At 54.2% G+C, this 22,163-nt stretch overlaps 9 protein-coding genes across 9 annotated transcripts; 3 read left to right on the plus strand and 6 right to left on the minus strand.

Moving 5' to 3' along the window:
* Position 1: 1 nt before the first annotated feature.
* VTJ04DRAFT_2220 (uncharacterized protein) lies at positions 2-282 on the minus strand (the record flags this gene model as incomplete). The annotated part of the gene is made up of 2 exons (XM_069359986.1): positions 2-110; positions 182-282. 2 exons carry the CDS (start codon positions 280-282, stop codon positions 2-4), a joined length of 210 nt encoding a protein of 69 aa, XP_069220741.1.
* Positions 283-322: 40 nt separating this feature from the next.
* VTJ04DRAFT_2221 (uncharacterized protein) lies at positions 323-1,612 on the minus strand (the record flags this gene model as incomplete). The annotated part of the gene is made up of 1 exon (XM_069359987.1): positions 323-1,612. The coding sequence occupies one exon, from the start codon at positions 1,610-1,612 to the stop codon at positions 323-325; it is 1,290 nt and encodes a 429-aa protein (XP_069220742.1).
* A 22-nt stretch (positions 1,613-1,634) lies between these two features.
* VTJ04DRAFT_2222 (uncharacterized protein) lies at positions 1,635-2,302 on the minus strand (the record flags this gene model as incomplete). The annotated part of the gene is made up of 2 exons (XM_069359988.1): positions 1,635-2,090; positions 2,207-2,302. The coding sequence occupies 2 exons, from the start codon at positions 2,300-2,302 to the stop codon at positions 1,635-1,637; spliced, it is 552 nt and encodes a 183-aa protein (XP_069220743.1).
* A 4,126-nt stretch (positions 2,303-6,428) lies between these two features.
* Positions 6,429-6,812, plus strand: VTJ04DRAFT_2223 (uncharacterized protein; the record flags this gene model as incomplete). The annotated part of the gene is made up of 1 exon (XM_069359989.1): positions 6,429-6,812. One exon carries the CDS (start codon positions 6,429-6,431, stop codon positions 6,810-6,812), a length of 384 nt encoding a protein of 127 aa, XP_069220744.1.
* A 269-nt stretch (positions 6,813-7,081) lies between these two features.
* Positions 7,082-12,354, minus strand: VTJ04DRAFT_2224 (uncharacterized protein; the record flags this gene model as incomplete). Its single annotated transcript, XM_069359990.1, has 6 exons — positions 7,082-11,013; positions 11,085-11,343; positions 11,405-11,596; positions 11,651-11,701; positions 11,774-12,010; positions 12,097-12,354. The coding sequence occupies 6 exons, from the start codon at positions 12,352-12,354 to the stop codon at positions 7,082-7,084; spliced, it is 4,929 nt and encodes a 1,642-aa protein (XP_069220745.1).
* An 823-nt stretch (positions 12,355-13,177) lies between these two features.
* VTJ04DRAFT_2225 (uncharacterized protein) lies at positions 13,178-14,480 on the plus strand (the record flags this gene model as incomplete). The annotated part of the gene is made up of 4 exons (XM_069359991.1): positions 13,178-13,247; positions 13,328-14,026; positions 14,096-14,276; positions 14,342-14,480. 4 exons carry the CDS (start codon positions 13,178-13,180, stop codon positions 14,478-14,480), a joined length of 1,089 nt encoding a protein of 362 aa, XP_069220746.1.
* A 769-nt stretch (positions 14,481-15,249) lies between these two features.
* On the plus strand, positions 15,250-16,971 carry VTJ04DRAFT_2226 (uncharacterized protein; the record flags this gene model as incomplete). Its single annotated transcript, XM_069359992.1, has 4 exons — positions 15,250-15,697; positions 15,771-16,525; positions 16,590-16,652; positions 16,714-16,971. 4 exons carry the CDS (start codon positions 15,250-15,252, stop codon positions 16,969-16,971), a joined length of 1,524 nt encoding a protein of 507 aa, XP_069220747.1.
* A 603-nt stretch (positions 16,972-17,574) lies between these two features.
* Positions 17,575-19,920, minus strand: VTJ04DRAFT_2227 (uncharacterized protein; the record flags this gene model as incomplete). Its single annotated transcript, XM_069359993.1, has 2 exons — positions 17,575-19,190; positions 19,248-19,920. 2 exons carry the CDS (start codon positions 19,918-19,920, stop codon positions 17,575-17,577), a joined length of 2,289 nt encoding a protein of 762 aa, XP_069220748.1.
* A 1,193-nt stretch (positions 19,921-21,113) lies between these two features.
* On the minus strand, positions 21,114-22,028 carry VTJ04DRAFT_2228 (uncharacterized protein; the record flags this gene model as incomplete). Its single annotated transcript, XM_069359994.1, has 1 exon — positions 21,114-22,028. One exon carries the CDS (start codon positions 22,026-22,028, stop codon positions 21,114-21,116), a length of 915 nt encoding a protein of 304 aa, XP_069220749.1.
* Between the last annotated feature and the right edge of the window lie 135 nt (positions 22,029-22,163).

Genomic DNA, 22,163 nt, shown 5'->3' on the forward strand with positions numbered 1-22,163 from the left:
GTTACCCGAACCTGACCTGATCCATGCAATGCAAATCGTGATGTGAGAAGGGAGTCATAAGAAAAACCAAAGCCGGTGAAATGACAAATGAGCAAACCGTGGTTGCGGCGCTCGGGGGTATCAAATGATGCGTTCATGTCGTGAGGATGCCGATGATGTGCCATGAGAGGTGACAGATGACCGAAAACCCGAAATGAAATGTCGTGGGGAATCCGAAACCGTGAGCAATAGTAAGGGGAGAGTGCGAAAGGGGGAATCAATGGACAAGAAAACAAAAATCATCGTAGTAAGCCAAACCCTCCACGCATGTCCCTGCGCTCAATCAATTCTTGCGATCCCGCTCCAGGTAGGGACGCATCCACTCAATGTCGAGCCATCCCACGCGCTCGTACGCCTGCCACAGCTTGGACGCCTTGTTGACGTCAATCTTGCAAGCCTGCTGGGCGTCCGTCTTGCGGAACTCCTTGCCGATGCGGGCGCACTCGAGGCGGCGCAGGAAGATGCGCCGCTTGCTGGTCAGGTAGGTGGCGCAGTCGAGGCGCAGGTTGCTGGCGAGGAGCAGTTCGTCCGGGTGCAGCAGGTGGCGGTGCGGATCGTTGGACAGATCCAGAGCGTTGCCCTTCCAATCCACCTTGAGGCTGTTGGGCTTGTTCGGCAGAGTATGGAGAGGCGGCGAAAGGTCCTCGAGGGCATTGAAGTCCTTGTCCTCGCGGTTCGGCGCAACGGTCCGCGTGCGAGGCTCAGGCGTGCTGACTTGGATGGTCTCCCGGACTGGCGCCGGAGTCGCACGGATCGGCCGCGGGTGTTGCGGCTTCACCTTGGGTGACTTGGGCTTCTGGACGCGGGTCACAGATGCCTTGGTGGTCGTTTGAGGACCCAAGACGGGAGGCTTCGATGCCGGCAAAATGGGGGGGAGCCTGGTGGGTTGGTACGACGAGTGCGATGCGTGCTTCCGATCAGCCCGGTCAGCCCGGAGAAGCTCGCGCTCCTGACGCAGCCATCCCTTGGGATTGTCCTTGAACATGCGGAAGCAATTGGACTTGAAGTACAGGGCGAGCTCGTAGTCCTCGGGTTTCGGCGGGGTTGAGTCGCGGAAGAGACCGGCTGGCCGCGATGCGATGTGCTCGCTCACTAAACGCTCTGTCGTCGACCGGAAGTTCTCGAGCGAAGCCGGAGTCGGTGTGAACAGCGGACCGACCGAAGTGCTGGCAGTTGAGTCTCCCGCGGGGTAGAGGATAGGGTCCTTGGCTCCCAGGCTCAGCGGCGGCGTAGGACCGATGGAATTGGCGGCATGAGTATACGGCGAGACGGGTGGCGACAAGGGCTGATGAGTGATCTGCGAATCAAGATTCGAATTCGGCTTCGATCCATCAGCCGAAGACGGCCGGAAGGAGTCGAGAGGAGCGGGCTCGGGAGGCGACATGAGGTTGCTGATATCGCAAGGCTTCTGAGGCTTCGGGGCCGTCGAGGCGACCCTGTCGGGAGGAGGAGCGCAGGCGTCCTTCATCTCTTTGGTGGGGGTTGGCGGATGGTAAGTTGGCGGAGACAGCGTTGATGTGGTGGTCCAAGGAGGTGTCGATGTCTGATTGCTAGAAGCCGCAGGCTGCTGCATGACGAAGGAAAGCGTTGAAGTCTCAGTCATTCCCGTGATGACTGAAGCTATGAAGGTGGCGAACAGCGCTGACCGTCATCAACCGATGAGGTGGATTTTGAAGACCGACGTGGACGATGGCGGAAAGTCGAATGGTGTACCAGGGAGGGTGGCGTGGCGCCCTGTGTGTTGTTGGTTGCGACTGAGATGAAGAGAGACCAGGAGAACAAAGGGTGTGGGTGATGAAGCGTGACTGGATTGAGCGGTGATTCTTTGTTGTTGAGATGACTCCTGACCGCGGACTGATGATATAGGCGATGTTCTCAATTGCTGAATAATAGACAATGGGAGCGAAAGTTGGGATGTATTCAGTTATCCGGAGGCAACGGTAATAGAGGGGCGCTGCGGAAACAATAGAGTAACCGCGCCGCGTATGCTCGGTCAATGGAATCCGCTGGAAAGAATCCGGGTGGCGAAATAGCGCTTGGAACAGGCTCGACTAGCAACTTGGACGCAGGAATGTTGGCCAGGTCGATACTGAAGACAATCAAGGGGCGCAAACGGCTGAGAAAGACCAAAGAGCATGGCCGGAGACACGGAGAGGGGGGGAGTGACCCCATGTAAGTACTCCGTGGTGTAAGCGGCACATGGCGGCGGCGCTGGGACCAGGAGACGCTCCGTCACTTGACGGACTGGCTGCTGGCTGGGCATCGGCAGGGCTGGGAGCCCAAGGCCCCCAGGCACGGCAAACGGATACTTAGCGGAGCGATTGCGCCAGCCAGCACGTCACACAGCGGTGCACAGCGCGTCTGGCGCTCTAGGCAAAGACGGTGGTGTGTGTGGGTGAGCACGAATCTGGGGTTCAGGTGTAAGTGGAGTGGCGTGGCGCTGCTGAGCAGGGGGTCCACACGGAGAGGAGTCACTCCCACGCTTGAAGGCACACCCCCTTTTCCTTCAACCCCCAATCTCAGCCAATCAACCTTCGGTCCAATGACCGGGCCAATGGTCACGGCGAGGACGGACCGCGTCAGGCAAAAATAGGGTCAGGCTGGGGTGTGGAGGTGACTTCTGCCCAAAACATGGTGCTGTCCCCAGCCGGCATCTGGGAGATCCAAGGCTGCCGTCCGTCAGCTGGGAGCGTTTTGTGCAAACAAGGGGTCAGAGGACCGTTAACTATCCATGGTGACCTGTGATCTGTCATGCGCAGTCGTGGGACAGGTTTCATGCTCTCTGACCTCGTTCAGGGTGCCGGTTTCATGCTCTCAATTCCCCCGTCCGAGTCTCGGCGATGTTGGATGCATCGCTGAAGGCACGGGATCTGATAGCCAATGTTGCCAGCCCACCGGAGACCTACTCCAGACCCATCCCACAGGACGATTGATGATTGATGGATGGGTTCCACCACTTCCTGGCGCTTCGGGCGGGTCGAGCCGTGCGTATCTGGCCCTGATTGCTGGCCTCGTTGCTGCGATGCAGATCTCGCTGTCTTGCATGTTGGGCAAGCCAATGCAGTGTAGACAACTACGCTGTCTCTTTGTTAAATATGTTGCAGTCGAGATCTGAGGTCTCGACTCTGCTGGACCTGGACAGCCACGACAGGAAGAAGGACATCCAGGCGGGGTGTGAACGGAGGGCTGCTGTGCGCACTTCAGACGTGCTGAACTCGGATTCCAAGCGAAGTTGGCGCTCGAAGCGGTTTTCGTCGGTCGTTCGGCCAGATGGTCTGCCAGAAAAATAAAGGGACCTTCCTTGCAAAACGTGGGGGTTTTGGTTTGGTGAGGTCGGAATTGCGGCTGGCTGTGTCAAGGTTGTGTCTTCATATGATGCTCACCGCAGGTTTTCGACGTCCCCGTGTAAGTGAGCCAAACCCTGATCTCTGAGTCTCGCTGTCCACTTGGATTGAGGCGCGCCTTGTCGGTGAAGCCTCTGCTATGGATCCATGGGAACTAAAGTGATCATGACAAGGCTGCTTCTATGTGAGACAGGCAGACAAGTCATGGAATATTGTCCATGCTAAGCCATGTCTTGTCGAGCTGGGGAGAGCGTGAGCGCGTGGAGGGGCACAGAAAGGAGGGGCAGACGAGGAGGGGGAAATGGAAAGAGGGGCAGCGACACGCGACGATGTCATCTTGCAGAGTGGAGCCTTGCGCACCGGGAATTGCTTCCAGCGAGTCGATGTGCATCGAACTCAATTGAACCCCAATTGGGCTGCCATTTGGGCAGCGAAGCCGTGATCGAGTGTTGATGAAAGGAAGCATGTCGAAACACGTCCTCTCAATGCCGTCTGTTGTCTTGAATGTTGTCTCTCGTCTCTCCTGTCATTGTCTCTTGTTGTTGGCTCCCCGGTTTCCGTTCTTGCATCTGAGCCGCCCGCCTCGTTCTGTTTCCCATCAATTCGCTGGACCACGATTGATTCTGCAGCCTGTTGCACTCTGCTGCGTGGATCGAACAGATGCGCATGGCCTCGGATTGACCAATGGATGCACACATGGCCTTCCGTTTCCCGCCTGCGTCGGATTCGTGACTCATTTCAAGCGTTCGGTGATTGAGGGATGGGGACCAATCAGAGGTGGGAATGCCCTCTAGGCTTGAGACCAAGTGATATCGCACGTAACGGAAGGCACTCCTGAATGACGTCCTTCCTGCCGTGTTAAGTCTGTTCACATGAAGAGGCCCGAGCAGATGACCAGCATCAGTCCGGTGCACCCATCACGCCTTCCCTGTGAATGGGAATCTCTACAAGTAGGACCCGTTTTCCAGGTTTCACACAAATCCATGCAACCTCTCCATGTTCATTTCTGCCTTCATGGACTGGGGAATTGGAAAAGCAAAACGTCAATTCGACTCATCTCGCTGCCTGCACTCCATGAGTAAGTCCTGAATCACTTCTGAGTCAAGTCAGCCCGGAATGTCTTCCCCGTCCTCAGCCCGGACCTGTCATTTGTCATCCGGACTTGTGCCGTTTTGTCCTCCTATTTCCGGCCGACGTTCCGAGTCCCCGTTCGTTTTGTCCGTCTCGTCCGTCTCAGAGCCCTCATCAGATTGTTGCCCAGTTTGCGTGGTCTCCCACCATTTCCCATGCCAAAACAGACCATCTCAGCTTGGTCAAAACAGCCCATCTGACCATCCGACCCACCCAATTATACACACCACTTCGTCTCTCGATGGCATGCTTCAAGCGCGGGGCCAGTGTTCTTCTCTGCATTAGCTCAACCCTACTCTTCCAACATGCGATTACTAAAATGCAAAAGAGACACCCACCTTCCGTCTTCCCCATGCCAAAACCCCCCAGACACTAGCTGCAGGCTCACTTCACTTGCCATTTTCTAGTTCCCGGATCTTCACATGGTCGCCAGAGTCGCATGACCGTCCTTCAGGTCATGGCTTATCTTATCACCCCGCTCCAGTTTCCCCCCGCCTTCTATTTTGAGTTTAGGGAACTTCGGGTTGGGGGGAATGACGTCTTCACTTCCCTCGTGTCTGCTCTGTACGAGATGGTTGTGCTCCTTTCGCCTTGGGTCATGATGGACAAGATACAATTGTCTTAGGAACTTGGCTGAGGCCTCCGATGGAAGTCCGAAGAGCTTTGCTCTGAAGATTGATCAGCCCCCTTCATCCGTTCTTGTTGCATCAACCACCTGTTCGTCTGACCACCCCGATTGGCCAATTGACGGGTTGCCTAAAAGGGGTTGGTTTGGGAATTGACCAGTCTCGGGCAGCAGCCCCATCCATCGACGTCACCTCACGGTTGATCTCGGGTTGTCATGGGAATAGTCATGGAATCTAGTTATCAAACTGAAGTCTCTATTGTGGGTTGCTCAGGCGGTCAGCGCAGGCCGAACCGCTGCTCACGGATGCTCCATAGCCGCAGAGACCCAAAGTTGTCCCCAGACCAACAGTCAGGCTGCCTAATCTCCCTCATGTTGGCCTCGTCCAGGCCACGCAAGCCAAACAGCAAGACCTTCACCAACATCCAAGGCAACCAACAGAGCACCAAACGCAGGTATGTTCAGGGGAGCGGACGGGTGAGTTGAACGCGTTGTGCATACATTGGCTGTTGTACATACGTGCTTGCTTCACTTCCGATTTGTGCCTCGGGAGTAAATGATGTGGCACACTCTGGGCGTCTCATATCTTCGCCTCAATGGTATGCCTCGCGAAAACACCTAAGATCCAACAACAGTAAGGCGCCTGGAAGCGGCCGCAATTTTCCAACTACTTTTGACTGGATCATGTACGATGGATTTGTTACAAGCCCTGCCAATCGGTGTTCAACCGAAATCACGGGTGAATGGCATCCACTTGTTATTCTCTGTTATTCTTAACATGTCTGCTAGTTGGCTGCGAAACAGACCCCGACAGAAACAAAGCCGTGTCAACAACTTTTACACAGTATTCTCTGCGATATTGCTTCTTGCTCTCAACATCATGGTAGGGATATTCACCAAAGGCCGCACGAAGTGATTTGGCGTTTATCCGCCCATAGGCGCCTGCGCCGCAATAAGCGCTCAGAGCGACTCTCAGCGCCAACTTCTTCACCATCGCCAGATGTTGAACGCGAGTTGCAAACCTTCTTAGCGCTTGAAACAGTTGTTGGCCAGGTTGTGAAGTTTTATTTAAAGAATGTTGTGAAATGATAAATAGAGGTTTTTCCCGCTCCTCCTCTGTCTCTCAAACAGCACAATCATTCAATTCAACAAGCTTCACAGTGAATCCTTCTCTCACAAGCCTACTCCACCAACTTGAACCCTGAATTTACTTCATCATTATACCTTCATTTCAAGACAACCAAATCAGCATCATCATCAAACCCTCATCTCAGCACAACCGAACCACAATGCCTCAGCTCAATCTTCAAGACCAAAGCCTTGTCAAACTCAACGAGATGGCCATGGCCCGGATTTTTGCTGAAAACTGGGCAGCATGCCTCCCACGCACCGACTTGGATATGACTCATCCGCTCGTGATCAACGACCTTGTCATCAAGCCACCACTCCTCGGCATACTTGGCCCCATCATCCAGCAGAAGCAGAAGGTCCCAGTACTATACGAGCTCGACAACCGCATCATTGACTCGGCAACTATCGTAATGGTTACTGGGCAACAGTTGACGCACATCTACCATGTCTACAAACTCTGTGACTTGAAGGTGATGGACACGTGCTTTGTGCTGGTTGATGGGGTGAAGAGGCTTGCGAACATTCTTCCTGGTGCTCAATAACATGGAGTTACAGGACTTTGTGTATTCAGGGGCGAGGGGGTCAAGAGTAGTCATGAACTGGTATGAGGGGGGAGGAGAATTAGAACGCTGATGGATAGCCGAGATATGTAACAATCAACACGACTGGGCAGGCTCCTAGTACACAGTACTCGGGAGTTCATGGGCCTGAAATTTTGGGTATATTCGCTAAAACGGCGTCTATTATCAAGACGTTGTCAATGTTGCTCGAGTCGTGTCTGACTTCTAAACTGCCCCTCTTCCTAGAAGACCTAGGCCCCCAAGTCTGTCCATCGCCTCACCAATCCTCCATCCAACACAAATGGAAACTTCTCTTCCAAATCGAGGAACCCATGAAAGACTAACAAATCATCTTGGTATGCCATCGCAATACTATTGCTCCTCGGGATGAGACCTAACAACAAAGCTTCGCCCACCATCCAGCTACGCGGAACGAAGAAGTGGCGCGTGTAGTCGCCAGCTTTCTGGAGGTCCTTGAGCGACACGGAGCTCACCCAGCCTTTGATGTCGACAAAATACAGCACAGACCGGTACATCCCGATGACTGTCTTGAATGGCGCGAGGAGGGTCTTGTGAACGCATTTGACGGCAACTTCCTGAACATCACTGCCAATGCTGTCATTTCCCTCATTGAATCCTTGACTTCCGGTTTGGCTGTAACTCAGTTTATCCAGGTTCAGAAATTCGAAACATGTGCGCCTTTCCTTGTCAAAGCGCCTGAGTCGCACGAGCTGATTGCAGCCATTTTGAGCAACCCACACCGACGCTGGAGATGTAACAATCTCAGCACCGCAAGTGGGAGAGCTTATCATGAAAGGCACGCCTTGTTTAGGCGTGAGCTCCTCAAATGTCTCCCATCGGAAGATGTGAACCCGGGTTGGTCGAAGGAGTAGAAAGAGCATGGGATCGGTCGGATGTTGCAGCCACTGTTTGTCCTTGCCCCAGATCTCAGAACCATCCTCATCATTGTAACACTTGATGAGTGTCCCGGTGCTGTTCCAAAGCTCACCACCCCCCAGAGTTTCGAAGAGGAACAAGTCAGCGCCTTGGTTGATCAGCACGTTTAGGACAGTGTGTTTGGCGTAGCCGTCAAAGATGGGTGGCAGCATCACTTGGCATGATGCTCGTGGGGACCGGGTGATTGACACCCGCACAGCTGTGCACTGCGTGATGACGTTGACGACAACAAGAACTGAGGCTTTCTCATGCCATTCAAGGTGCTTGATCGCGTATTGATGCTTCGAGTCGAGGCAGAAGTCAAGCAGTCGAGTACCTTTCGCTCCGTCGTAGACGCTCACGCTGCCGTTCCGGCGGCCACAGAAAATGACATTCATCTTGCTGATCTCGGGAGACGTCATGCAAGTTATGTACTCTTCGTGGCTGACTGGTCGTGCCACCATCTCAGGAATGGGCATGGTTGCTGCCTCGCTGCTAGGCGCCTCGCTGGACGCGTCGTCGAAAGAATCTCGCCGCACAAGAGCCGGCGGCTCCCACACGTTGCAGTGTTTGTCGCGAATGTCATAAACGCGAAGAGCGTTGGGAGACACAGTCAGGCCTAGCAACATGGTGCGGAGGGCCGAGATGCGGTAAAGGACCTTGAGAGTCTGCTCGAACGCCAGAATGTGAATAACGCCATTGTGGTCACCTGCGAAGAGTGTCCTGCCATCGCGCGAGCTGACCAGGATGCGAGGCTCCATCTCCAAAAGGTCATGCTGTTCTCGCGACCAAGGATTGCAGGTAACCACGCCGACGCCATCGTAAGCTATTGCAAGCAGATCCATTTCCGGCATGGGGTTGAAGACCAAGTCGTGGACTTGAACTTGCTGGTACAGGGCATCGGTCCCTGGCCGGTAGAACACACCCTCCTTTCGCCGTCGTTCAATGTCCCAGATTATGACTGGGGCACAGCGGTATGTCACGGCTGCCAGGCCATGGACTGTCGATATGCATACCTTCCAAGGTGGCGTACCGGGGGCGATCCGGCGGCTTTCTTCTTCTGACTCCGAATCGCTGCTGCTGTGGTAGAGGGGGAAATCTTCCTGGCACTCAGAGCCGTCTTCCGCAGAAAGAAAGTGCATCTTGCCGTCTTTTCCACACATCAGAAGTTCGTCCTCATCCCTCCCAAAGGTGATCGACACCGGGCCCTGAGAAAACTTCATCGTCTTTCGCCACAGGCACTCCCATCGGCTGTTCCAGAAAGATATTTTCTTGGAGCCAGAAGCTACGAGCGATCCGGTGGTTGGCCCAAAAGTAATGTTCCGGACAATCTCGCCATGGTCGATCTTAGAAATGAGTTGCAATGTGATGCTGTCGTAGATCATAATGATCCCCGTATTGCCGCCCATGTTGAGGCCGACAGCCAGATGTTGCTCTGAGGCAGCCACCGCGGTAACCCTGTACTCGTAAACAAAACATGATATCCTGTCATCCCAGTCTCTCTCCGGCGGCATCCCAAGCAGCCTATGGCGGCGGCAGTCCTTCGCAAACCGTTGGTGGATGACAGACTTCGGGGGACTGAGAGCAGGAACCATGACATAGATGCAAGATGGCAAATCTATGAGGTTCGAACCGAAAGCCGCCACAATGTGAGCCAGGTCAGTTACCCATGCAGATGCAAGTCGCGATTCTTTGTCAAGAAGCGGGAGGTGTTTAGCGCGACGGGACAAGAAGGCCCTTAGGTTTTGAACCGCCTTAATCAAAGTTTCCAAATTCCCAATCCGGGCCACATGCTCGATCCAAGTCAAAACGTTGGAGTTGAGGAATTTGTCAAGCAGGAGAAGCGGTCCGTCAACGCCAGAGGTGCCATGTGCGAGGTGGAAGGGGAAGTGGGCACAGGCGTAATCGGCCAGGACCAAGTCACTTGGGGTTTTGGAGGTCGATGTGATTCTCCGTCCGGGTTGCGGTGGCGAGAAGTCTTTCCCAGTCAAATATTCCAGACAGACCTCAGCAAGACGTGCATGGGCCGCACCAAGGTTGACCTGGAACTCTGACTCCCCCTGGATCAGGAATGCTGTGACTGTTTGGTGGATGACGTGAACGAAAGACTGTCGGTCAATGGTGATCAAGTCGCCGCACAACCCTGCCAGTCGTTCGTTTGTCGCGGTCAAGGTGCGGTTGATGTCCAGTCGAATCGCCTCACGCAGCTCGGGAAGCGAGAGTGGCCGTGATGCGCAAACAGTCCACTTAAGAATGCACTTGGCCAATTCCAAGTTGGGTGTGTTGGCGACATTTTTTGCAATTCGCGTGTAGAAGTCGTTCATTTCACCGGGAACATCGTGGAGAGCCTCTTCCATGTCTTCTTCGGCGTATGTCTCCTCCAACCGATTCACCACCAGTGATGCCCACAAGAAGATACCATTCGACTTGTCGAGGATCTCAGAGATAATACGCTCGCTGAGATCGCCTCCAGGATGAGTTGCTCTCCGAGCCCGAAGGAATGTGGCGATGTCGAGCCGGGAGTTCTCGCCGCCTGTCTCGAGTTCTAAAAGGAGGCTTTCGTCAACGCTAAGGGCTCGCTGTACTTGGACACTTGGTCTGCTTGTCAGGAACACCTGAAGGGGAACTTCTCGTGGAATTCTTGAAAGCAAACTAAGTAACGTCCCCAGGCTTTTGTTGGCGCACTCGTCCAGAGCGTCGATAACCCAGAACTGGGGAGAGACGAACTTCGTCTTGAAAATGCGTCCCATGAAGATGTCGTTCCAGATCTTGTTGTGGTCGTTGAGGTTGAAGCTCTCACTGTTTTCGGCCATGGCTAGCAGGGCCTTCCGGACATCGAAGTTGCATTCGGCCATTTGAAAGGCCAACGACCGAAGAAAAGCCGAGGGGCTAGACGTCTCGGTGTTTCCATGTTTTAGGAAGTAGTAGCAGCAATCCAAGTTGCAGTCTTCGAGAAACCGTATGACATGGCTGCACAAGACGGATTTCCCTGAGCCTGGCGCGCCATGGAGCCACAGGAACCGGGGACTGTGCTCTCTAAGCACGGCGGGGCTGTCAACGGACGAGGTTCTCGAAGATCCGGACAGCCAGCCATTGAAAGATGTGTGCTCCGTCAACCAAGCACACGTCCCAGGTAGTCGCTTCTCCGATATTTCCAGAAATTCCGCTTCTTGTCGCCCGGAAACGTCCAAAAAGGCACTGATCTTTTTCATATCGGTCGGGAAGCTGCTCTTCTGGTTCATGAGATCTGAAAGTCCCGAGTATTGTTGTTAATAATCAAGACCAAGCCCTCGAGAACAAATTGTAGATGCACCTTACACTTCTTGTCAATATCTTCGACAGCCTTGCGGAGGCAGTTGACTAGAATTTGATAATTATCATTATCGGGTCCCTCGAATTTGCATACGTGTCGATGATCAGCGTCGAGATAATGCTTGTTCTCCCCAGGAAGATTCATGACGGCAGAGTCCTTTTCAACCACAAAAAATGATTTGGGACCTGAAGATGTGGGCAGCCCCTCAAAGAAGGACCAAAGGTTTAAATTGGCGCTAGCGTGGCGGAACTCGTCATTGATCCCCTGCATTGACACTGTCAGTGATCAAAGAACTTGCTAGTGATCAACGGGATGTTTGTCTAACTTGCAGCATGGCAGAGCCCGGAATAAGCTCATCCACATAGGTCTTAGAACCATAAATTAAGGAAGAGGCGAGAAGACGAGAAAGCGTTTGAGCTGAGTCTGCGCCGCGATGAGGGGTGGCCAGGAAATAAATTGAGTGTATCCTCCTCTCGAGGTGTTGATACAAGGGGTTCCCTCGAGCCAACAGGTAGGCCTGGGTCACGTCAGCATGCGAACCAGGGACACAAGCATGAAGACGAGAAGATACCTTCTTCGCAACAAGGCCACCCATGCTATGGGCGATGAGCACTATGGGTGTCTAATGTACGAAAGTTAATCATAGACGAATTCCAACTTTTCCTGGCCGATTGCCAACGGCAGTGGGACTTACCTCTCCATTCTTGTTCAAATGCTCCGAAATGGACATGTCAAAGAGCAAAGCCTGAGCAAAGTCGTGGATGCTTAGTTTGCTTTGGGCGAACCTGGTCCAATCCGAATGGTATCCGAAGCTGTGGACTCTGACATGTTTGAAGCCAGGTTCGGACGGCAGCCATTCTTTGGGCCAAAAGGAATTTGGGTTGGCTGGATGAGTCCATGTTTTTCTCGAACCACCTCCAAGACCATGTATCTGAGATATGAGGCATTGCGGTCAGTAGTTAGTATATTATAACTCGGCAGATCTATGGGATGATAAAGAACTGGATGGGGACGAACAAAGATAAACTCGACACGAGGCTCAGAAGGTTCGCTCAGGAGGTTGAGGCCATAGGGCCCATGCGCATCCGGCTCGGACGGGGTTTCTGTAACCGCTTTGTTCGCGCGCGTACCAAGCGCCTGAAGTCTGCGATGCACGCGGTAAAATGCCGAGGTTGACGACGATGATGTTGGGGACCGCGAGAAGGATTTAAATGAACCAAGCTCCGTGCGCATGCCAGGAGGTTTGCTGCGGTGTGGCAGGTCGCCGGACGCCATGCTTGTGGGCGAGGAGAGCACCAGATCTCTCCTCCCTCGGATCGAAACATCAGAACAACAGGTTCGAGTTCAAATTGCCTCATGTCACCCCGCGGCGAGACAGCCGCGGTAGTGTCAGAACAGGGGACCTTGTCTTGTTGACAGGAACAAGTTGCCGGGGAACATTGCGTTGGTCCTTACAGGTAGTCCCTCAACTGGGCTTCCTATCCTGGGGATACGCTGTCAGAAACCTCCCAACACATAGCGGAGGCGCCAGTGCAGTTTTGGATCATTTGGTGAAAACATGCGGGACATCGGGCTCAAGGCTGGCCCCGAACTGTTTCCATCCAACAAGGCTCCGGGGGGAAATCCCACCATGGCCACCCAGGCTGCGACCTGCGGGGTGCGGTTTGGGCAGCTGCGTAGTATCAGCACGACCAACCAACAAGGCGCTTCTGAGGGGCTTTTCGGCAACCTGTGAGGCGCCGAGTGTTGACGCCCAGCGCTGCGCCGGGACGCCGTGCGTCTTCGGTGAACAAGGGTATTCTCGCAGCGCATTGCTATTGGCGAAGCCTGCATGAAGAGACACACCAGCCGCTGCATATTGCCGCCAGCAACCTCTCTTTATGTTCTCACGTAGGATGTACCCTGTGTCACCTTTCCAACAACGGCAAGTTGGGGGGCAGACACGGAAGGGTGGAGGGATTTAAAAAGTGCTAGTTGAGGACCGATCCGACCAGCTACAATGCCAAAACCAGAATACCCTCTTGGCCCTTCGTCATAATACGCACTTCAGTAAGGTACCTGCTTCGTCTTAAAGCTCAGGTTGACTGGGGATTAGACCATGGCCCCATACATTGTCGGGATCGATCCCATCGGCGACGATGTTGAGCTCGATGAGGGTGTTATGGAAGGTGAGTATCAACCTCGCGAACAGCGTCTTTTTCTCCCCTCCTCCCGCACGGCGGAGCGCTAACATTGGCTCATGAAAAAGCCCTTCCGGCTGGATGTCGCGTCGTGAACACTTCCAAAGGAGGAGAGAGCCTGTGGGTACAAACCTTGCGAATTGAGGTGGAACTCCCAGACGGCACCGAAAAGGTGTTCTTCAAAAAGGGGGCATCTGGCACTGTCGGCCTGAACATGATGAAAGGTGCCTTCGAGTCTGAGACAGCCCTATACTCGTTCATCCCGGAGCACGTGCCCAAGCCTGTGGCGTATGGCTCATACCGATCACAGCCTGACATGCACTTCTACATCGCCGAGTACGTCGAGATGGACGAAGAACATCCAGACCCAGAGGCCTGGGCCACTGCCATCGCGAAGCTGCACAAACGAAGCATGGGCAAATCTCCAGGTGGAAAGTTTGGCTTCCATGTTGACACTCACCTCGCCAACATTCCCCAAAACAACAAATGGAATGCGTCGTGGGAAAAATTCTGGGACCAAATCTTCCGCACGATGTGTGAGATTGAAGAGGAACGCCGTGGCCCTGACCCCGACCTGACTCGACTCAAGAAGCTCTACCACGATCTCGTTATCCCTCGTTATCTCAGGCCCCTGGAGTCCGACGGTAGAGTGGTTCATCCAACGTTGCTTCACAATGACGCCTGGCCTGGTAACGCCAAACCAAGAACGGACTCGCCCGAGATTCTGTGTCTGTTCGATTCCTGTGCTGTCTGGGGTCACAACGAAGGTTGGTTCCCACTATTAAAAGACGTGAGGACTGATGTCTTGAGGTGATTAACATTTGGAATTCTACCAGCTGACCTGAAGGTCACTCGGCCGAACACCTGGAACCTGGAAGAGGCAGGAGAAATGTATCAAAACATGATGGGCGTATCAGAGCCACAAGATGATTTCACAGCAAGAGTCGAACTGTACGCAACCTTTGGTCTTACGTTGCGCTCCGCCATGTACTGGCAGGAGCCAGGACGCAGACAACTGTGAGTGTGCCTTTGGTTGACAGTGTTCTCTATTAATTATCAATCAACTAACCACACAATGTCAGGCTCATCGATCATATGCAAAGGGTGGTTGACCTGGCTGTTACGTCAGGGGCCAAGAAGGGCTTGCCTGCACCAACGTCGGAGACAAAAGAAGAACCGCCCAGTGACAAACCTGTTCGACCCCTTGCAAAGCTATCATAGATGCAGGTTGAGCGTGATACCGAGAATCTGAAGTGTCCGAATATCAACCTTGGGGAACTGCCTAGGAAGTGTCCCAGTATCAATTGGGTTATCAGGCTATCATGAAGGTAAGGTAGGTGATACACTCCAATGATTAGTTACGATGTAATACATACATCCTTTAGGTCCATATATTAGTTCTTCTCACTCTCGAAGCCCAGGAGTATGGAGTCAGCATGCTATCGCAAACAGAGCACTACGTAGGCATTACTGTACATACAGTCGGCAGCTAAGGCCGAAGATAGGCGGGGATGCAGGGTGTATGCAGCGCTTCTGCAGGATACTACCTATGTAAGACGCAGCCAGTCACCGCAGCGCTGTTTGATCGGGCCCTGGTTCTCCAATGGACAACTCACCCTGCATGTTGGGAATCCTTATTCCTGTACTCCGTAATTATATGTACACAATAAATGACCCCTGCCTTCCTCACCTTGGTCTCATTACAAATGTACCCAGCCTCAGTTGTGTCTTGTGACCCAGCAACACCATCAGAAAGTCAGTCACTCTAACCTCCCGCAACTTCGTCTCTGTCCATTGTGTCTGAACATCAATACCTATGGCCGTGTACCTGGCCTAAATACTTAATTATCCATCCTTTTCACTGAAAGCTAGAACATCACTATACTGCACCCCAACGATTATTGGTTCACGCGCCATACCCCTTCAAGGCTGCTACATGGAGGCCAAACCCGATGCTCCTCTTTCCAAAACCCGGGAACCACATCTGGCAATGCAAAATGTCCAAGACAGCTCAAAACAGAACACAGCCGAATTGTTGCCGCCAAGCGTGGCCCTGAAGAACGCCCAGGTCGTCAGCAACTCAGGGGTCGAACCATTTTCCGTTTTCACGGCCGGTCAAAAACGATGGATAAGTTGGGTGTCGTCATTTGGAGCTATGTTTTCCACCCTCAATAGCTACATCTACTTTCCGGCCGTGATCCCCATTGCCCAAGACCTTGGTGTCTCAGTGGCCTTGGTCAATCTGACAATCACTTCCTACCTCGTGGTAGCGGGAATAGCGCCTGCCATGATGGGGGACTTGGCAGATCACGAAGGACGACGGCCGGCATACCTTGCCATGTGTGTTTTGATGGTCGGTGCCAACCTCGGGCTAGCCCTCCAGCGGTCGTATCCTGCGTTGTTTGTGCTAAGAATGATTCAAGCTGCTGGATCGTCAGGTATATTAATTATTTCTCCTAAAAATAGATACATTCATAGTAATTACTCACTAACTTTAGTCATCTGTTGTAGGTGCATTTGGGGCAGCACACGGTGTTGTGTCTGACATCGCCCCCGTTGCCATGAGGGGGTCATTTACTGGCGCAGTCGTCTTCTTTACGAATGCAGCACCAGGGGTCGGTCCTATCATCAGCGGTGCTCTGGCTGACTCAGTTGGCTGGCCTTGGATCTTCTGGCTCCTCGTCATCCTCACGACAGTGTACTCTGTCGCTGTGATCTTGTTCTTTCCAGAAACTCAACGTCGCCTCGTTGGAAATGGTAGTCAACGAGTAGACGGCCTGCTCTATCGCAACCTCTTCTCGACTATCACAACCCACCGACATGCCATCGACAAAAGCAAACCTCCAGTAAGGGTCAAGCAGCATCGCATCCCGAACCCACTCGCATGCCTTCCGATGCTGGCGTACAAGAACAACCTGCATGTTGTCTTGCTCGGCGCCATTACGTATTCAATTCGAATGACGCTCCAGGCTTCCCTCGGATCACAATGCCCCGAACTTTACGAGTTAACGTCACTTCAAGCCGGTCTCATATTCCTCCCGCCGGGAGTTGCCGGGGCCGTGGCAGCAAAGCTCCAGGGCTTGCTAATTGACCACAATTATAAGCGAATGAGCACTGATGTGATTGGCAGTACTGATGTTCGGCAGCGTGGGGAGGATATCTCTGACTTCCCTATCGAAAAGGCGAGGCTCAAGGGGGCAGCTCTCTTGGTCATTATCACGGTTGCGGGGACAGTGGGATATGGAGTGGCATTGATGACGAGAGCCGTGAGTACTTGATTTGTATCCCAATTTTGTTCAATAGCGAGCTAATAAGTATCGTCGGCTGTAGCATATCGCGGTTATGATCATCATGCAATTTGTCACCAGCTACACCACCAGCAGCATTTTCTCGGTACGGGGCGACATTATCCATGCTATGTCAAATAATGACCAGTACTAATGAGCAACTTAAGATTACCAATACACTCCAAACAGACCTGAACCCAACCAAGGCCGCATCAATTCGGGGAGCATCCAACCTGGTACGGTGTGTCCTTGCTGGTGGTTGTATCGCCGCTTTGGAGCCGGTAACACAAAAGATTGGACTGGGATGGTGCTTTGGGGTGTATGCTGCACTTCAGGCGTCGGTACTTCCCATGATCTGGATGTTGGATTCGAAGGGTCTAGAGTGGAGGAAGAACCAAGCTGCAAAGCAAGGTCAGCGAAGCTAGAAGGGGCACTCCACATAAAGTCTCCGATGTATCTCGTGTCAATGACCCCCTGGAATGATGGGATAACCCAGAAGCACCTTGTTTCTTGCCTTCCGGATCCATGGCAGCCTTTAATAAAGGTCTTGTTCTGACGTCGATAGATCTGTCATCTCCGAAGCTTCCTTGGGCGCAAGCAAGAGAACCAACTTTGACCGTGGCAAAGAGTCTGTGGATTTCATGAAGAAAAGCAGACATTTCTCACGACAGTGATCAGGTTATGCGATCGACGATCAAACTAGAAAGAAAATGCAGAGAAATTAATTAATCGGATATTAATAATAATAAAAAAGAAAATTCCAACACATTCCCAAACGCCAGCCAGACAATTTTTGTCTACCCAAACCATGAGGCCAGTCTAAGATCTTTCCAGTCTCCCATCCAAACTAACAATACCATTAAGTGTTCGCCTGGCAACTAATAGCCAGCAAGCGACGGGCTCCTTGGAGCCCCAAAAGTACTCGGCAATCCAAGTGCCACATCGCCACCTCCAAAGCAGCATGCCCATAATACTGCCCTGATTTCATCCAGCCAGACACCAACCTCTCCCCCAACCCACGTTCCTCCTCAACCCCAACTAAAACACTCCCACGCGCGAAAGTCAAACCTCGCCTCCGCCGCCCTCGTCGGCCGCGGGGAGAGGAACTCTCTGGTCCTCCTCGCCGCAAACACCGGCGCCGAGGACGTGACCGCCGCCGCGCGAGACCCGTGCGTCGATAGGGGGTGTGTCACGCTCCGGCGGAACCGGGATGGAGATGGGTCCTGGCCCGATTGCCCTGGGCCCGACGGCCAGAGCGAGGATGCTCTAGAAGATGGGCGCCGCGGGATGAGTGCCCCGGCAGCGGGTCCATCATCCGTCATCGCATCAGGCTCGGCCGTCAGGGGTTGAGCCAGGCCGTTGTCGAGAACGTAGGGGTAGTGGTGGTGGTGGTGAGGAGGTGCAGGCCAAGTTTGGCTGCGCTGAACGCTGGTGGGAGGCAAGGGGAGGTTATCAGTGCAAGTCGTAGGAGGGAGGTGATAATGATCCCTCGCTCGAACCGAGACTTCGCTCCGATCACCGCGGGCAGGGAGCAAGCGGGGCGACTCGCTGCGGGACGAGACGTCGTCCATGCCAAGCAGGCGGGCGGGTTGCCCATCATCGTCGAGGTCCGAGTCGTCCAAGTCCGAGTCCGTACCGGGAGAGACGTACGGCGACTCCCAGTCGGCGGCGTGGCCGCGCCAGACTTCGCAGAGGGAGGTTGCCACGGAGCGGGAGTAGCCTTGATCGATGGTGGTCATGCTGGAGCGGCTGGCGACGGTGCGGAGGCGGGATGGGCGTGGAGGGGATGGAGATCGAGAGGGGGAACGATCCCGCTCTTTTTCGCGGATGTTCTGTTGTTGCCGCTCCTCCCGGGTATAGCGACGGCCTTCCTCGCGAGTGTGTTGTCGCTCGCGGCGGTGCTCCTGGTCCGGAACGCACTCCCGCGGGGTGTACTCCTTGGACATGCGACGGACGTGCTGCTTGGCGTGGTGACGCTCCTCGCGGTGTTTGCCCGTGTTGGCACGCGGTTTCTCGTAGTCGCTGGAGGCGTCCTCACTCTTGTCGTCGCCATCGTCGTAGTCCCGCGATGTGCGACGTACGTGCTGCTTGGTGTGGTGTCGCTCCTCGCGATGCTTGCCACGAGGTTGGTCGTAGTCGCTGGAGTTGCTCTGGATCTTGTCGTCATCATCGTAGTCGCGCGACGTTCGACGGGTGTGTTGTTTAGAGTGATGGCGTTCCTCACGATGCTTGCCAGCGCTGGGCCGAGGCTGCTCGTAGTTGCTTGAACGACTCTCACTCTGATCCTCCTCGTCGTAGTCGCGTGACGCGCGACGGACGTGCTGCTTGCTATGGTGGCGCTCCTCGCGACGCTTGCCAATATTCACAATACGAGACTGCTCATACTTGCTGGAGTCACTCTCGTCACTCTCACTCTCGTTATCGTCGTCGTAGTCCTTCCGCCTCGACCGCTCATGAGTGGCACGGGATGCGGCATGTAATGGCCATGACGACGAATACGCTGAGTGAGTGTTCCCGCTCCACGTCTTGCTCCGATTCAAGCGAGTCGGTCTGGGCTCAGGCTCGGGAGGTGCACGATGAGGGGAGCCGGAGTCGGTATTAGAATCCGTCTTGGACTCCTGGGAGTCCGACTCGGAGCTTTTGTCTGGACGGGATGTTAGTCTCGTGCCAGGAGCTGACCGCATCCCTGGACACGACTTACCACTCTCATGTTGTGTATGAGACTCCAGGCGACGCTTATGATGACGCTTTGGCGACTCCTTCGGAGAGCGGCGGCGAGGCCGCGTCGGCAGACGCTTCCCGGTCGGAGACCTACCCCTGGATCCCGTCGACTGAGACCGACCCTCGAGGTCACGCAGACGCTTCGCATCCGTCATAGAAGCCCTGCGCAGAATCCTGTGCTCCTTCAGGAGGACGGTCGGCCGTGGGATCTCGTCAGGGTACTCCTCCACGTAGGGAGTCTGTGCACGTCGAGACTTGGTCTCGGATGCCCTCCGCTTGTGGTCAGCCTTGAGCTTCTCCTTGACATCGTGATGGCACGCCGATCCCCGGTGAACCGAGGGCCGCGGCTTCGTCGGGCGCTTGTGCTTCTCGCAGCGGTCTTCTTCCGTCTCCGACTCGTCTTCGAAGACGGTGGTGCTGTTGCCGTGATCGTCGTCGTCATCGGACCGGTCGAGGCCACATGTGCATCGAGGAGAGCTCCGAGCTTTGGCCTTGGGGGATCTCCGTCTGGCAGGACTCCTGGCCTTGGTGTGCTCCTTGACATGCTTCTTCTCCACGATCCTCTGGCTGGGGTAAACATAGTCGGCGCCGACGCTATCACCGGAGTCGTAGTCGGTGGTTGTGGTAGTGTTCGGGTCGTCGCGCATATCCATGTTGGTGGATCTTCTGCTGCAGCACCGCGGCCACACCTCGGGGGATGAGCAAAAGAGATTCAAACATTGGGAGAGAAATGAGGTTAAGAAGATATTCCAGCGTTCTCATCGTGTGGATCTGATCCACTTGGCATCCTAAGGTGGACTCGACAAGACTGAGTGGGATGTGAATTCACAGCTATTTATTCTTACTACATCTATTATGCTTGAGTCGAGAAGAGCCGGTTGCAACCCAAAGTGGCAAGGCACGATGTGAGACACACAGAATGGTGGCACTCTTTCCCCAGGAACCGTCGGGCTGAGTTGGGCAACCATAAGAGTGAGGCTGTCAAATAGGAAGACGCCGCACTTGTCCCGCGGTTTGTGGCTGGCCCCGTGTGGGTGAAACGACACAGGCCAGCGCATCAGCGTTGCAGCACAGTCCCGGGGCAGAGAAACACACCTCTCCATGTTTCCAAGTTTGGAGTGACAGGTGTGTCCACGGACATGTGTGTGCGTGGCAGACCTAGGGTATCCTCCTGGGGTTCTTGTGAGATGGTAGGGCAAGCAGCCCTGTTTGTTTATCGAGCAGAACTGCACGGAAGCTGAAGGAGGTCAGATAAAGGGGATGTTTATGATTTGTTGGCATGGCCGAGCTACCACGTGTTGAACGAGAAGCGGCCGGTTTGGTCATCACGAGCTTTCATAGGCTCTTTCGGATCCGTCTGTATGCTTCCGAACGCACCTCCACAACGACAGGAGCACTTCAACGATTTCCGTGGGTTAGGGGGCTTGGTTGAAATGGCCAGAGCCGGAGCCGAGACCGTGATGAATTCGGTCCAGCCTCTGTCTGGACTCTCTTGTCGTCGGCCATGTCCACCATCAACAGCACCTTCGACCCACCGGCTACAGGAGAGGTACTCTATAAGTTAAAGTGCTTGACAAATCACAAAACAAGGTTGATACACGTCACAGACTATAAAGAAAGCAAAAGCCAGGGAAGTGGCGAAAAGAGTGTATTTAGTTGGAATAGGAATGTTCCTAGACTATTTGGTTAGAACCCATTCTCCAAACAGATGACAAAAAGAAATATTCCCGCGGTGGGTGGCCAAGTATATGGATATTTTTTTTTGTGTTTTTCCATATTTTGACATTTTTTTATTCTTTTCCTCCATGATCCTATCACCTACCCACTCCTCTCCGTGCTCACAAACTCAAGCATGATCAGTGCGGTTGTACTTAAACAACGGCTTCTGGTCACTGAAGACCCAAGTCCGGAAGTCATCAGGCAGCTCCTCAATCTCATACTGGACATACCTGTGGCTCGGCATCGGGTCACTCGAGCGTGACCGCCGTCCACTCGACGGCTGCTGCTGACTGTTCCGCGGTGGGTAGTAGTCACGGCTTCGCGGCTCAGGCCGAGGTTGAGGCTGAGGCTGAGGCTGAGGCGGCGGCCGAGGAGGATTAGGAGGGGATTGGTACTGGAACTGAAACGGAGGAGGCTGCGGCTGGCTGCGAGAAGCAGTGCGCGACCGCGACCGGCGCGACGTACGCAGAGGAGAAGGGGCCCTCGGCGATGGCGGCGGCGGCGGCGGGGGAGGGGGAGGGGGAGCAGCATACCTCGTAGAGCTCCGGCTCCGACGCGAAGAGCGAGGAAGCGGAGGCGGGGATGGAGATCGCGGCGGCGGCGGAGGAGGAGGAGGCGGCGGGGCAGCAAAGTGGCGAGTCGAGCTCCTGCTCCGACGAGACGTCCGCGGGGGAGAAGGAGACCGGGGCCTACTGCCAAACCTTATCTCAAACTCAGCCTGGGCACGGAAAAAGGTAGTGTGCTGGGGGTTGGGGGGGTTGGTGAAGAAGGGGTCATCATGGAAGGATGGGCCACGACTGTCATAAACCCATTGAAACACCCTGGGCTCGGGCTGCCGCGAACGCGACCTGCCACGATTCGACGGGAATGAACTCATCGCTTCGATGACCTGTTGGAAGGTGTTGTTGAAAAGGTTCGTCACTTGTTGAGTGATGTTGCTCAACAAGTGTGTGTCCGGTGATGGTGATGGTTCGAGCTCGAGTGGGCGAGCACCAAGCCTCAACTTATACATCTCCAACAGAACAAGGATCGAGGACTTCATTGCTGACGACAAATCCTTTGTCCCTGTACAAAGGCTTTATCTCTGAAGAGCCGTGGACAATGCCCTTGTACTATTCACCGTCCTCTCCACAAGGAAACTGTTCTGGGTATAGACTAACGACTTACATGACAAAGG

This window comes from Mycothermus thermophilus, assembly GCF_041956435.1.
Source record: "Mycothermus thermophilus strain CBS 625.91 unplaced genomic scaffold VTJ04scaffold_2, whole genome shotgun sequence".
Taxonomy (NCBI): domain Eukaryota; kingdom Fungi; phylum Ascomycota; class Sordariomycetes; order Sordariales; family Chaetomiaceae; genus Mycothermus; species Mycothermus thermophilus.